The 16,430-nt window shown below is 35.9% G+C and overlaps 1 protein-coding gene across 1 annotated transcript in view; it reads right to left on the reverse strand.

Annotated features, from left to right (window-relative positions):
* Positions 1 to 16,430, reverse strand: part of LOC126481749 (JNK-interacting protein 1) — a 358,511-nt gene that overhangs the window by 85,602 nt on the left and 256,479 nt on the right. Inside the window, exons 4-5 of the mRNA XM_050105704.1 lie at positions 15,486 to 15,602; positions 6,675 to 6,854 (exon numbers count right to left, since the gene is read on the reverse strand). Coding sequence (XP_049961661.1) covers positions 6,675 to 6,854; positions 15,486 to 15,602 — 297 coding nt within the window. The remainder of the gene's footprint in view (positions 1 to 6,674; positions 6,855 to 15,485; positions 15,603 to 16,430) is intronic.

The following is a 16,430-nucleotide window of genomic DNA, read 5'->3' on the forward strand; positions in this document are numbered from 1 at the left end:
TTACAAGGCTCCATGAACCAAGCCGTCAATCTTTTGAAAGCCAAAGTACCTAGCTCAGTACAACACATGAAGGTGACAGTCACTGTTCAAGAAATTAAATGAGCCATTAAACCCCTGAAAAGTAAAAACTCTACTGGAATTGATAATGTTTCTAACAAATTATTAAAATACTGCTGCAGCCATGTAAGTAAAGTCCTTTGCCACATTTTTCATGCATCACTTAAGCAAGGAATAGTTCCTGGTAGGCTTAAGTATGCAGTTGTAAAACTGCTGTATATGAAGGGAGATAGGGCAGATCCTGCTAACTATTGGCCAATATCACTACTGACAAGTTTTTCAAAGGTTTTAGAGAAACTAATGCTTGCTGGGATAGTTAAGCATTTCGAGGATCAAAATATCCTGAGCAAAAGTCAGTTTGGATTTCAGAAAGGTTTGTCAATGGGACATACGATATTTGCATTTGCTGGAAAAATCTTGGAATCCATCAACAAAAAGCTTAAGGTGGTTGGGATTTTTTGTGACCTAACAAAAGCATTTGACTGTGTCAGTCACCAAATTCTTGTACAAAAAGCTACACATCTTGGTATAAGTGGTTCATCAGGAGGAAGGCTTGACTTGTACTTGTCAAACAGGAAACAGAAAGTCGTAGTGGATAGTCAGAATGGAGACCCATTATCTTCAGAATGGGGTATCATTACATGTGCCCCTAGGCTCAGTTCTCGGCCCCCTACTTTTTATTATCTTTATAAATGATCTGCCTCTCTGCACGGAATATTGTAGATTCACCATTTTTGCTGATGACACCACATTATTTATTGATAATTCAGTAGATAAACTTGAGGAAACAGCAAATAAGATTTTAAGTGAAACGGTGAACTGGTTTAACATTAATGGCCTTTCTTTAAGTTACACTAAAAGAAACTACGTCCTGTTCCACACAACATTCAAAGATGAAGATATAGTAATAAAAATAGGTGAGTAGGTGATAGATAACCAGGGTGGATACCTCAAAATACCTAGACTTGCATGTTGTTGTTGTGGTCTTCAGTCCTGAGACTGGTTCGATGCAGCTCTCCATGCTACTCTATCCTGTGCAAGCTTCTTCATCTCCCAGTACCTACTGCAACCTACATGCTTCTGAATCTACTTAGTGTATTCATCTCTTGGTCTCCCTCTATGATTTTTAACCTCCAATACTAAATTGGTGATCCCTTGATGCCTCAGAACATGTCCTACCAACCGATCCCTTCTTCTGGTCAAGTTGTGCCACAAACTTCTCTTCTCCCCAATTCTATTCAATACTTCCTCATTAGTTACGTGATCTACCCATCTAATCTTCAGCATTCTTCTGTAGCACCACATTTCGAAAGCTTCTATTCTCTTCTTGTCCAAACTATTTATCATCCATGTTTCACTTCCATACATGGCTACACTCCATACAAACACTTTCAGAAATGACTTCCTGACACTTAAATCTATACTCGATGTTAACAAATTTCTCTTCTTCAGAAACACTTTCCTTGCCATTGCCAGTCTACATTTTATATCCTCTCTACTTCAACCATCAGTTATTTTGCTCCCCAAATAGCAAAACTCCTTTACTACTTTAAGTGTCTCATTTCCTAATCTAATTCCCTCAGCCTCGCCCGACTTAATCCGACTACATTCCATTATCCTCGTTTTGCTTTTGTTGATGTTCATCTTATATCCTCCTTTCAAGACACTGTCCATTCCATTCAACTGCTCTTCCAAGTCCTTTGCTGCCTCTGACAGAATTACAATGTCGTCAGCGAACCTCAAAGTTTTTATTTCTTCTCCATGGATTTTAATACCTACTCCAAATTTTTCTTTTGTTTCCTTTACTGCTTGCTCAATATACAGATTGAATAACATCGGGGAGAGGCTACAACCCTGTCTTACTCCCTTCCCAACCACTGCTTCCCTTTCATGTCCCTCGACTCTTATAACTGCCATCTGGTTTCTGAACAAATTGTAAATAGCCTTTCACTCCCGGTATTTTACCCCTGCCACCTTTAGAATTTGAAAGAGAGTATTCCAGTCAACATTGTCAAAATCTTTCTCTAAGTCTACAAATGCTAGAAATGTAGGTTTGCCTTTCCTTAATCTTTCTTCTAAGATAAGTCATAAGATCAGTATTGCCTCACGTGTTCCAGTATTTCTACGGAATCCAAACTGATCTTCCCCGAGGTCGGCTTCTACTAGTTTTTCCATTCATCTGTAAAGAATTCGCGTTAGTATTTTGCAGCTGTGGCTTATTAAACTGATTGTTCGGTAATTTTCACATCTGTCAACACCTGCCTTCTTTGGGGTTGGAATTATTATATTCTTCTTGAAGTCTGGGGGTATTTTGCCTGTTTCACACATCTTGCTCACCAGATGGTAGAATTTTGTCAGGACTGGCTCTCCCAAGGCCGTCAGTAGTTCCAATGGATACCGACAGCATATCAACAGCAAACTGAACTTGTGAAACCACATCCTGGATCAATTTAAATGATTGAGTTCAGCAACTTATGCTTTATGCATTGTTTCTTCTTATAGAAATATGGAAACCATGAAGTCAGCCTTTTACGGTTATTTTCACATTATTATGACATATGGAATTATATTTTGGAGAACTCAGCCACTGGCTAAAAAAGTACTGCGTACACAAAAAAGAGCCATAAGAATCATGTATGGAGTCCATTGTAGAGCCGCATGCAGGAATCTTTTTAAGAAGCTTGGAATCCTTACATCCACTGCACAATATATATTCTCTTTGATGTCAGACTCAGATTCTTTATTGGTCATTCAGCATTATTACATGCAATAGAGTTTGTCAGTTCACTTAACCTATTAATTTTACAAAATAAATTTTTACATATTTAAGTTGATATTGGGCATTTCTAAAAATTCTTCTAATGAATAGAATGGATTAGTTAACAAGAAGTTATGTACATTTTCTTTAAATAATTTGTCAGGCTTGATTGACGCATTTTTAGACAATTTGTTTTATATTTTAATTGCCATATACTTATGACTATTGTTAGTTTTAGCTAATCTATTTTGTGGCAAGAGCAGAGAAGTACAGGTTCTTGTATAGTAGCCATGCCTTTGATTTGTTACACTTAAATTAGGTAGCTCAGCAAGTATGTAGTTAATGCTGTCAAGAATGTATAAATTAATAACTGTTAAAATTCTATATTTAATGACAATGGTTTACAATGTGTTCTATTATCTACCTTAGCCATTACTCTGATTGCTTTCTTCTGGATCACCTTAATTTCATTTATTTTTCTGCTGTTTCCCCAGAGTATAACCCATACCTCAAAACAGATTGAGAAAAGGCAAAGTATGCTGTCCTTACATACTCAAATGTCACACAACACATCAGTCTCTTCAACAAATATATAACTCTTGACAACCTAACTGCTATGTGAGCAACAAGAAAGTTCCATGTTAGACTGTTGTCAAGTATGATACCTAAAAACTTTGCCTTTTGTTTTTCTATTTTTGTAGTCTTTGATAGACTGAACCACATATTCTTGTGCTTAATAAGGAAAGAAAAATCCTTTTTTAAAGTGAATAGTGAGTATCATAGTCATGAGATGAGAAGAAAACATGATATCCACTATGAACAGGCAAATCTAAGTATGGTACAGAAAGGAGTCCATTTCACTGGCTGTAAGGTTTTTATCAGCCTCCCTTCAAGAATTAAGTGTTTGGTAGAATATGAGCTCTTGTTTTAAAAAGTTTAGGGCAGTTCCTATTACAAGGATTATTTTGCATGATAGAAGAGTTCCTGAACTGTAGTGTCTAGCATTTTTTGTATTGTTAACTGGAAATATATGCCCAAATCTACATTTGTAATCCTGAATATTCTGTATTGTAAACACATATTTTGCAATATTTATTTTCTGTAACACTTATTATTTTGTAATATTTATTTATCTCTCAAAATTGATTTTCTGTAGTAGAGACTAAGTTGCTGTTTACTGTAATATGAAATCATTTTGTTTTGATTTTATGTGCTACCACATATTCTGAAACTTCCATATCGTGTGATATTGTCACAACATGGATCACCGAAACAATAAATAAATTATGGAAATAATTGGACCTATATTCAGGAGGAATACAGTTCAAATTCCTTTTTTCCCATCCTGATTGAGTGATTTCTGAGGTCTTTTCATCAGATTGATGGATGCTATGTTTTAGGATTTCTAGCCATCTTGATTATTCCATTTTTGTACACAATATTTACAGTTGACCTACTGCTTCAGTAGCTGTGAACAGTTGTATTGTGTGTACTTTGCTGCCTAAACTCCAACTAGAATGTAAGGTATTGTTGGGTTTTTGCCTATATTTATATCTGAATTTGATGGTGAGCATCCCCTATTTCCTTTGAAGCTCGTTTATTTACTTTTGTCGAGTGTAATAATGTGACAAAAGAAATTGTTCGGTTTTTTACTGAAAGCCACTTAAATGTAAGCACCAGTAAAACATGTTTGATGGAGTTTAACAAAAGTAGTTTGAATAATGAAATTAAATTATACATGGGCAACGAATTGGTAAAGAAAGAGTCTAGTGTAAAATTCCTTGGCATAACAATCCAAAGCAACCTGAAATGGGACACACATATTGACTCTCTAGCAACTAAGTTGTCAAAAAATATATTTGCAATCAGTACTATTAGCAAGTTCTGTAGAGACACCGTAGTCCTAAAGACTGCATACCATGCTCTTTTCTCCTTTCACTTGAACTACGGTATTGAAATTTGGGGGGAAACAACCAAAGCTAATCTAGATAAGCTACTCATTCTTCAAAAAAGGGGTGTGAGAATAATCTGTGGAGCAAAATATAGGGAATCTTGTTGCAACTTGTTTCCAAAAACAGAGGTGTTAACTGTTATAAACACATACATTCTAAAAGCCATGTTGCTTGTGAAAAGACTGCACCCAAACACTTATTCAGATTTCCACCAGTACAATACTAGAAATAAAGAAAGATTTTACATTGGCAGCCACAGAACAGCACTTTACGAAAAGGGGCCTCAGTATGCAGGTATAAAATTAGCTAATGCACTGCCTAGAGCAGTCATGGCTCTTCCTACAATTAAACTGAAACATCAGCTTAAAACACCCTTTCTACACATTAGAAGAGTACCATACTTATATGAAGAACAACAAATGCTTTGTGAAATTATGTGAACAGAAACAAGTAAACACCTTATTGTAATTTTGTTGTAAATTAATGACGTATTCAGAAGAATGTGTCTTGTGTATTGTACAAATAACTTTAATCATTACTGTTTCTTTGTACATGTGCAGTGTACCATTCGATGTTGAATAAAGCTATTATTATTATTATTATTATTATTATTACCTTAATCCAGGAAGACACAGCTTTGCATTGTTTTCTGGCTCTAACAAATGATACTGTTAGTGAGGTCATAATAAATCCCATAATAAAACCTTGATCCCAAGGTTTGCTTAAATGGAAAACATAGACTCTATTCATACAGTTCTCTTGTTAATTATGCTGTCCTGAACACTTAGAGTGTGAATATCAGTACTGATCTTGCCATACCTCATTTCATGGGTGTTCTCTTGCTTCTGGGCAGTGCTTGGTGCCTGGCTGCTTCAATATATTATAAGGAATAAAGTAGATATTAATGACTGATTCAATGTGGTTGAGTTTCTTTGCATCAGACCCCACTTTTTTTGTTATCTCTCATGACACATTGTCACGCACTGCAGTTAATTTGGTCTAAATTCCCTTTTACATTACAAAATAACTATTTGTCTTTATTTATGGGAGAGATATGCATTTGATTCCATGTTTCCATATGTATCTGCCAATACTTTTGGTACTGAACCAGCACACAGTTAGGAAGCAACCTGTGGTTATTCTTTTTATTTCTCAGTATTGATTTCTTCCAAAGGTGTTGTCAATTTTAGCTAAAATGTCCATTGTTTTGTGAAACAGAGTATATGTCTTTTAGAAATCTGTTCTAGGTTTCATACTTCTTCAGTGGTCTCTTTTCATTTGAGGGCTTGCAAACTCTGTTGATCAAATACTTACCACTGCATTTCTTAATGTCGAGATAGGTGCTCGTAATGTGCAGGTCAGCGTGTATGGAGATAAGAGATCACTTTAAATTTTACTTTTTACTTGCATCATTTTCAATATGTCTCATCTTGCACATCAGCAAAGGCAGTTGGAGCCTAACAATTTTTTAAGAAAATACGCTAATTTTATGGAACCACTTAACTGTTATTGTTATGAAGAATGTATCTGATACTAAACTAGACATTTGTAAGACTGACACTCTTTTAGAGTAAAATTACCAAAAATCTTTGTGAAAGAGCTACTTATTATTCATTGATAGTTGTTCAAACTAGTTTCACAAAATAAACCATGTATTTAGGGAAATCTTAAATCCTGTAAACATATTTAGATCGTTCAGCATGAATGGTTTGTAAACATCAACAGTAAAATGCATGCATCTCAGGCAATAAAAATTTATTGGTAGTGAATTACAAGTAAAAATTCATTTCACTATGTCAACTTCGTCCTGCCTCCACACTGAAAATCATGGAGGGAACTTCATATACTAGGTCCAAACAATATTAATATTTTCTTAGAATTTAGTGACTGTTAAGAGAGTTTAATACCTTCACACCACAGATCATCAGCCTCTTTCTGTACATATATGGGATCACCAATTTCCACCTCTATCTCATCATGGTGTCGAGGTATAAATTTATGCAGTCCTCTGTGTGTTGCTTCTAGAAGCTCCACTTGTGTGAAGGGAACTCCTCCACTACTGCCTGTTGATTCTGGTGAGAGACTGTCTGTAAAAGTATTAACATTTAACTGATCTAATTTGCAATCCATTTTGCTGATTTAATAACATTATGCAATACAGAAATTTGAAAATACAACACATACTTTATGTGTCTGACATTGTAAATATAAACTACATCAAGTTTCATAAGATACAAAAGTGATAATTACAGGAATTAAGCAGCGTCTAGTCCCCAAGTTTGTACTATGTAATTGTAAGTAATCACAAAGTAAGGATCTTGAAGAATGCTTATAGGGAACCAATGTGGATGGAATAATTTATAACCCACATTGCGGACAGTGCCATGAATCCAAGTCAACTACCCTTCAACTGGATGTATTATGGGTACTGGCTGACTTCCAGTTTACAGTATTGTAAAATTATGAACAGAATGGCTAGCCAGTACATACCGCCAGGGGGCAGAATTTTTAGAACTGAAAAAGACCTGTATGAAGTACAAGACAGCATGCCTTGACTTGTACATGTGTCTGTCAACAGTAAGAAGAAATTCACCACTTAGGACAGGTACTGGTGAACCATTCTGTCTCATAATTTTATCATTTTCTCAATTGATACAACCAACAGTATTGGATGGAGTTCTGAAGGCTCTGCTGGCAATCTATTAGCATGTGGACTGGTCATGTTGATAACAGGCTCTTTGATTCAAAAGGCACTCACATCTGGGCTGAGAAGGCTTTGAGGTGTAGCACTATTTTTGTGTGTTGCCAAACTGTTTAGTTTCTGGCAGGCTGGTGTTCTATGAGTAGGGTAATTAGAGGCCGTGCTGTCACATTTGAGTAGCGGTGATCAACTGACTGATAGAGAGGTTTGATCACCAGAACTGTCTCCAACTGAGTACATATGGGACATCATCAGACAACCCAGTGTCATCCACAAACAGCATTAAGTGTCCTTGTATTGATCAACCAAGTGCAAGAGGCATGGAATTCCTTCCTACAAACTGACCTCCAGCACCTGTATGACACAATACATGCATATTTGCTTGCTTGCATTCAACATTCTGGTGGTTACACTGAATATTATTATGCCAGCATTTCACATTTGCAATGGCTTATCTTGTACTTACATTAACCTGTGATCTTGCAATGTTAATTACTCATGTTTGTTACCTAGACAAATATATTCCTGAAATTTCAGTACTCTACATTAATTATCTTTTTGTGTTGTGATTTTTTTCCATCTATATTAGCATTTACTCAGGAAGTATTATAAAGACCATTACCCATACTCAAGAATGGGGAAATGAATATCTGAGATTCACATGACCTCATGTAAACAGAGGTACATTTAGTGCAAGGGTGAATTACAGAATTCAAGAAATTTCAACACTTGAGCAGTTCTTTCAAGATGGATTACCATCCCAAGATATCTACCTGGCATGAAGGTGAAGCTCACTTTTTGTTGGCAGTTCAGCTCCCAAGTTATGAATCATTACAAGTAAGATAACTTGAGGTCATCTAGTACCGATGGGTGTTTTGTGTCAAGTTGCTGCAGATCTTATGACTATCTGCAATAGTAAAGCAGTTGTCTTTCATGAATAAAGTATTCATTAAGTTTTTTGTGCCATGTTTGACCTACTTTTGGTGAAATGACTATTGATACAATCATGGTCCACCATGGGTGCTAGCAATAACTTCTTATTTGAAAAGAAAGAAAATTATCCACACTGTAAATAGGTCTGAATATGAAGCTTGAGTGTTTGTACACCATTGCTCTCCACACAGCAGTCAATGTGCACTTTATCCTCCACTAAATTCAGCTAAGAAGAACTACTTACATAATAGGAAAATTGTGAGGAGAAGACACGCAGTCTGTTTTGTAATATTATTTTATCCTCATCTGCTCAACAACTTTTCAGCTGCACCAATGCTTTGTTTTTACAGAAAGTTCCAAGCTGTGTAAAGTTTCAGATTCCACATTAAATTGCACTGCAATTTCAAGTTGAGTGCTGGGCTGAATCAAATAATTAAGTTTTCTCATAAGATGATAAGGTGGTGATAGTGGTTGGGGTCGGGAACAGCTCAGACAGGGACAGAGCATACAACATAGTTGGTGAACTGAGTAAGACAGCTTCCCTAACTGGTAGCACAAATATGAGCGTGACCAAACTGTTCTGGTTGCATGATCAGCCTCATCTTGGCAATGCTGTATGGAAAGTCAGTGAGGAACTGGAGATGGTACTGATAACCACAGACCAGGTGCACATCATGCTGGAGTAGGCAGTGACTATTGGTAGATGGGGCTATGCTAGGATGGTTGGCACCTCATCAGTTCTGGGAAGGGGAGATTGGTAGCGTTAATAACTGAGAGTGTAGCAGGTGTGTGGGGTCACACATAGTCAGATACCTTTTGTCATGAGGAGGAGGACTAGACCCTTTTTAGGATAAATCATGATTCCTCTTCCTTAAATGTGTCTCACTCATTTTAGAAATTACTTCAGTGTGCATGAGGATGGAATGTACCAGACTGAAATGCACAAACACAACAGAAGTATGCTCAGAATTATCTATTCTTCACCAAAATTTTCAGTATATTAACATTAAAAATAAAGTACACCAGCTTGAAGTTGAATTACGGTCTTTGAACAGCATGGTCATATGCATTGCAGAGCATTTGTGTAGCAATATGAAATACAGTATGTAGTGCTATCGTCATGAGTATGTACAAGTTGCTACTGTAGAACTATCTTAAAGGCCAGGAAATCATATATTTATTACAGAGATGACACACATTTTAAAACCAGAGAAGATCTGCTCGCAGTTAGTTTAGATAAGCATTCTGAATTAGCAATTGTTAACTAAAATAGCTAGACATCTGTAAGAAGTTAATAATTCTGTGCATGTAGTGCACACGTATGGTAAAGCAAAAACTTTCTCCAACAAATTAACTGAAGTCCTAGAAAGAGTCTAACATAACAATATATGGAGACGTTGAAATAAACACAGGTATTGAGAGTGACATCAATGTTAAGTTCTTAAACATTTTGAGCACTTTTGGAGTGACACTAGTTGTGAACACTGTTACTTGGGTTTCCAAAAGTTCAGCATCAGCCTTAGACCATACTTATAGATATTGATAAGGAAAACTGCAAAGTTCTTGTAAGAGATCTTGGCCTTTTTGGTTATTACTGTCAGATATTAAAGCTAAATATAAGCTTGGTAAAACCCACACAGAAGTACCTTCTCATCAACGCAAAATTCATAATTCTTAAGGAGGCATTTCCATAGATAGCCACTTCAGTAGCAGCAGCTAAGAGAAATAGATGGATAACTGTGGATAGTAGAAAGTCCTCTGAGGTACTTAGATTTCTCAGTTCTTTACAAAAGCATTACACAAATCCCCGTGGCAGCTCGTGGGTTTATATTCTGGGTGTTCACAAGTTTTTAGATTCACATAAATTTGAGATAGTGAAATTAATAGCATCTGCTGTATAACAGTTATGGTTATCAACAAGTTTATACAACTACAGCCACTTCCAATGATAATAAGAGCAGTAATAATAATAATAATTATTATTATTATTGTATGTGTAATTTATCTGATGAAAGAAAGAATTGTTTTTGTGGATTTTTATTGTTTTGTACACAATTAAGTACAGTTTAGGGCAACAACAAAATAATGTTTAAACTTTTGGAACTCTCCATTTTGCATTTTTGTGTAAGTGAGAGTTTTCATGCGTTTCCATTTTTTTGGACAAATGTACCAGATCTCTAACGGATGTATTAGTTCACAAATTTACTTCTGGGCTGAAAATCAGATATTATTATGCAGCACCCACACAACAGCTTGTGCCAACTATACCCTTTCTTATTAAATGTTTGCTTGTAGTCATGCTTATTTGATTTTGTCACTCTCTCAATCAAAGGATATGTTCCTGGAGGCCCTGGGCCTTTGTGGCTAACTTTTCCTGGTAATTTACTTTTCTGTTTCCAGAACGAGATTTTCACTCTGCATCAGAGTGTGCGCTCATTTGAAACTTCCTCGTGGATTAAAGCTGTCTGCCAGTCCAAGACTCGAACTCGGGATCTTTGCCTTTCATGAACAAGCACTCTACCGACTGAGCTACCCAAGCATGAATCACAACCCGTCCTTGTAGCTTTACTTTTCTGGTGGTTTTTAAAATAAATTTAATGTATTTCATGTTTACACAGCACACAAAAGCCAATTCCCACGCAGTAAACAATGAATTGCCAACACAAACTGCCATTTGTGGAAATGATGAAACTCAAGTAGTAATGTTTAGCAACACGGTCAGAGGTCCATAAGGGACCAAAGCACACCACTGTTATCCCATACTTAACCTCTAATTGTTATCATGGGGTCTGACAGATCCCCAGCACATTTAGTTTAGCTAAATTTATATGAACAAAGTTGGCAACACTGCCTGCCATCTAGCAATCCTCTCTCACTTTTGTTTACTTTCTGTCACCAGTTTTCAATACTTGTGTTGCTCATTGTTGGTAGTGTTTGAAACTTATTTAGTGGCTGGGGAGTTCTTAGACCCACCACATCAATTCCTTTACAAGATAGTGGTGAACAAGTAGGTATAAATTCGCATACTGACTCTTTCCTGTCAGTTTGAAGCTTTTGGGTTTGGAATTCTCATTAATTGATTTCATTTTTGCAGCACACAATGAAAGAAGAGGCTTCCAAATGCTGCACTGAGGAAGTTTCAGATGAAGATGCCCCTGTAGATGGAGTGTCTTCTGATTCTGTGACGGACTTCTGCACCGAGTCTGAGCATAATACCATTAATGAACAGTCTGGTGATTCAGATGGTGCAGATTCAAACCTGTCTAATTTTTTGATAGGTAAAGAGAAGAGTAAAAAATGGAGGAAGGTTCCTGCCAATCAGAGGGTCAAAGATAGAATGAGAAATATCATAACTCATCTCTCCGGAGTAAAGGGATCGGGAAAGACTTGTAAATCTTCCAATGATTGTTTCTCTGCACTAATAGATACCACCCTTGTTAGTCATATTACAGTCAGTACAAACATAAAAATGGATCAAAACAAGGAAAAGAATAAAATCGACAGGACTGCATATTTCACTGATGATACTGAATTAAAAGCTATCACTGGACTTCTGATGTTATCATGATCTGTTCGCTCAGGTAACTGAAACTTGCCCAACTTGTGGAATACGCAGGGAATGGGAATTCAGTTTTTTCCAACAACAATCATTTTGAATCATTTTTTTCCCAACAACAATCACTTTGAACCATTTCCAGTTTCTTCTGAGGTATATGCAGTTTGATGATGAATACTCGATGACAACACACACAACAAGACAAACTGGCACCAATTTGGATTACATTTGAACATTTCATACACAACTGCAGAGCCAATTACATACCTTCAGAATATTTGGCAGTAGATGAGCAACTTGTTTCATTCAGAGGTCACTGTAGCTAAGTATGGCCTAATGGTCTTCTCTCTAACAAATGTGAAATCTTGGTACACTATTTCCATGAAAATTTACGTTGGAAATCAACATAATGGCCCGTAAAAGTTGTTCATCATTGTTATGAGACTGGTAGGACCACTGAGTGGCATAGGTTGGAACATAAATGGAGATAACTGGTTTTCTAGTATTCCCCTTGTCCTAAGATTGTTGGAGAAAAACCTGACATATGTCAATACATTGAATAATGAGTTAGAGGTTTTTCTCCAATTTGTGGCTAAGAACAGAGATGTGAAATCCATGATGTTTGGCTTTCTAAATCACTTCACTTCTCTCTCCTATGCCCCAAAGAAGAATACAAATGTGATATTAATTTCTTCTATCCACCTTGAAGATACATCAATAGACATTACTTCTTCTGTAAACGAGAAATCAAACATATTGTGAAGAAGCAAGCTGGGATATTTTTAATTCCTCTCTTGTTTTGTCATCTGTCTCCTTAAATTCTGTTTTTCAGTTTCAACTAATTTCCATTAACAAACGTGAATATAATCTGCATTTCCAAAAAAGAGAAAGGTTGACCCACAGTTTTAAATAATATAACACCAGATCTAATTTTGTTCTTAGTTTTATGTATGTAATTTATTTTGACTATTCCTAGTTAGTATCTTTTATTATAGGATGAAATCAGTAATTGTTCTGTAAGTTAAATTCTGTTGTTGACATATAAACTAATATAAATTCTGTAATAATTATAAATGTTTGGAAGACAAAATGCTAGTAATCATAAAGTATCTATTTGGTTGTATTCAGAAACATGTTAGCAAAGCCAGTCCTTAATTAATTCCAAAGTAATTAACAGTTTTGTCAAAAGTACTGTTTGTGAAACTATATTTATTAATTTTGTAATTCGGCTTCACCCTTGTAGTAGAAGAAACTGTTAAAAAGAACTGATTTTTTTATGTATTCAGTTAATTTAATGAGTTAAGTTGTAATTGTAATTTCTGTAAATTTAACTTTAAGCAATGTGTAGTTTCAGTACCTATTATTCGATTATATATAAGGACCCAATTTTTGATCATGAGACAGTCAGTCCATGGCCGAGTTTCAGACAAGGAATCTGTGTTGCTCAGAATGACAACAATGCATCAATTTAACAGTGAAATTAGTGTTACACCTATAGGCACTGTGTTAAAACACTGACAATGTCTGCTCCATAAGTACCTTTCTATTCTTCAAGAATGGTGAACTTTGTAGTTAGGCTTTTACTGCTCGTAGATGTTCAACAGGAAACTATTGTAGCAGCATGTGGAGGTTTGCCTGCAAACTAACAATGAGACTTATCGAAAGTTGAAACAATGATGCACTGGCCATATAACTGTATATTATCCAGGGGTTGTGAACAGTGAAATTAAAGTACTGTGAAACGTAACTGTGCACTTATCGGCTACTTTAATTAATGGTAGTCGGGATTGGAATTCACAACCCGTTCTTCAGCCATTGTAGCAATGCAGTACATAGTCATGGAGGACAACAAATGAAGAAATAAAGCAGGAGGAACTGCTACATTATCACATTCTACAATTACTATACAGGGGGGTTTGGGTCGGGTGTTGATGTGGTGGACAAGTTGTGTGCCACACCCTACTCAACTGCAAGGAAGTGCAGCAGACAGCCTCTGACAATATTCTTTTGTATAGTTGATCTAGCTGGAATCAACAACATTGCAATTTTTAGAAGCAATAACTCTCAAAAGAAAATGGCAAGGAAGGATTTTCTACAGCAAACTGGATTCAGCTTGGTCCAAGACCAGCTAAAGAAGAGGGCAACAATGGAGTGTTTACCTAGAGAACTTCACTAAAGAGCAGCAAAAATGAGTGGATCAACATCTGCTATCAATGATAAACCAGCACAAGAACAAGTGTCAGCTGCAAAAAGAAGTTGCATTATCTGCCCTAGAAATAAGAAATGTAGGAACTCGATTTACTTGTGATCAGTGTGGAAGATGTATGTGCATGAAACATTTGCTTACTGTCTGTGATCAGTGTCTGAATGGTAATTGTAAAGAGTCATCAAAAGAAGACTGTTGAATCATTGAATGTTCAGTTTATATTGTGTAAACATAGCTGTAAATATTACTTGTTTTCTAATGTAATAAAATGCATTATTTCTTCAAACAACCAGAAACTGATTCAATTTCATAATTTATATGGTTGCCTCTACATTATTTTGTATTAAATAACCTAGTTATTAATGTTCTGCATTAATTAACACATTGTGGGGATCTACTAGATGCTATGTTACCACATGTGGAAAATAATGCCATATTAACAAAGGACAGTTAAGTGAATATCAGAGAAACCAGTGACACAGCTTTTTGTGAATTTACACATATGCTATGTGGGCCTACAGCACAGATAAACCTGGCTCACCATAGGATCAACACATTTCAGAAGCATGAATAAATGCTACAGTCTCACAATCAACAGTGATGCACTTTAGGCCTTATGATTCTCACCACTTCAAATGGATTACTGTATGATAAAATTCATAACTTAACATACTGTAACTCATTCAGAAACCCACAAAATAGGTTTACTGTCAGTAAAAGTTTAACATATACTGTCATCTGACCTAATTCCACAATACAGTGAGCAAATTAACATTTCCAAGGAGTGTGCTATTGTCTAGTAGGATTTATGCCGAGCGAACAAAGACAAAATATTCAGGAGGATCCAGTTTGCTTTGGTGATCCTGATTTAAGTTCTCCATGATTTTCCTAAATCAAAAATTTAGGCAAAGGCCATGTTGGTTCCTTCATTAAGGCCACAGCCAAACACCTACTGTAGTATCATAAAAGGGTATTTGTATATTTTACATGTATGTGTATTTTTGAGCTATTTATTTTCAATCTGTTATGATGAAAAATCCTATGTCATTTTAAGATGAAGCATGGATGAATACATAAATAAACAAACATCTTTTAAGCTGCCCTGTTAAGACAGTCCACAGTTTAAGGTAAGGTAAAAGAAGGAAGGCCTTGCCTGGTAATGCACTCAGATCCCAAACAAATAGATGCAGTTCCTAATTTACTAAGTTATATTACATCATTGTAATGAAATCTGGTACTATGTTCAGTGAATAATTGGGTCTTTCTGTGTTATATTAACAATGAATACATCAGAATACCTTAAATATTACTGCAAAACTCACCATTGAGCATAGGTTGTGGTGATGTAGACTTCGGTCCATCTGGGGAATGTGCTGTTGAATTGCCTGAATCAACATCAGTGCTGTGGAAACGTTCAGAGTCAGGTGAACTATCTTCATCTAAAAAGAAACGTAAAAAATCAGTCTGTGTTGCAAGCATGTCAAGATGAAGTTTTACACAATTAACTGTAAACACCTTGTACAAATCAATTAAATTTGATTAACACTAAAGCAGTCTACTATTATATAAACTGTCTGGTGTGAATATCTTAAATATTTATTTTTGTTGTATTACCCATCTGATGGCAATGTGCCCCAGTTTCTGAAAAGAGTTGAAAGTGTCAGGCAACTAGATAAATCTAAAATACAGATTATGTCATAATTTCAATCACATCAACATCTTGGTAACAGTTCAGTGTGGGATGAAATCTATCACCAGATTCAGCCATTGGTCCTCAACACTGCAGCATATGCAAACTGTGCAAGGGGTCCACCAAACTTCTTAGAATGTTTTGCACTTTTCTTCATGATAAAAAAATGATTTTATGTTGTGTAACAAGAGGATTAATGTCTCTGCTCAACAACAAACTCTTGGTGAACCTTCCTGTACATGTTAAAGTACTTTCAGAGTCCACATAGGAAAAGTCTGCCATTAGTCAGCAGAAGTCACCACCCAGATGCTGATTATTGCAATCAAGAGAGAATCCTGCACTAGCATTTATCAGTCATGTTTTTATATGCATCTAAAAAGACATAGAAAGTGACCAAAAAGGCACACAAGAGTTCTCTAAATACTTCACGACACCACAAAAAATTACCAACTCTTTTACCATAAATCAATGTGAAACATGGGCAATTGAGACCAGCACTAATGACAATTCCCATGGTTCTAACTGAATACAACAATTAACCAAACACTATACTAACAACAATGCTGCTAACATGCTT

Source organism: Schistocerca serialis, chromosome 5 (assembly GCF_023864345.2).
Source record: "Schistocerca serialis cubense isolate TAMUIC-IGC-003099 chromosome 5, iqSchSeri2.2, whole genome shotgun sequence".
NCBI lineage: Eukaryota > Metazoa > Arthropoda > Insecta > Orthoptera > Acrididae > Schistocerca > Schistocerca serialis.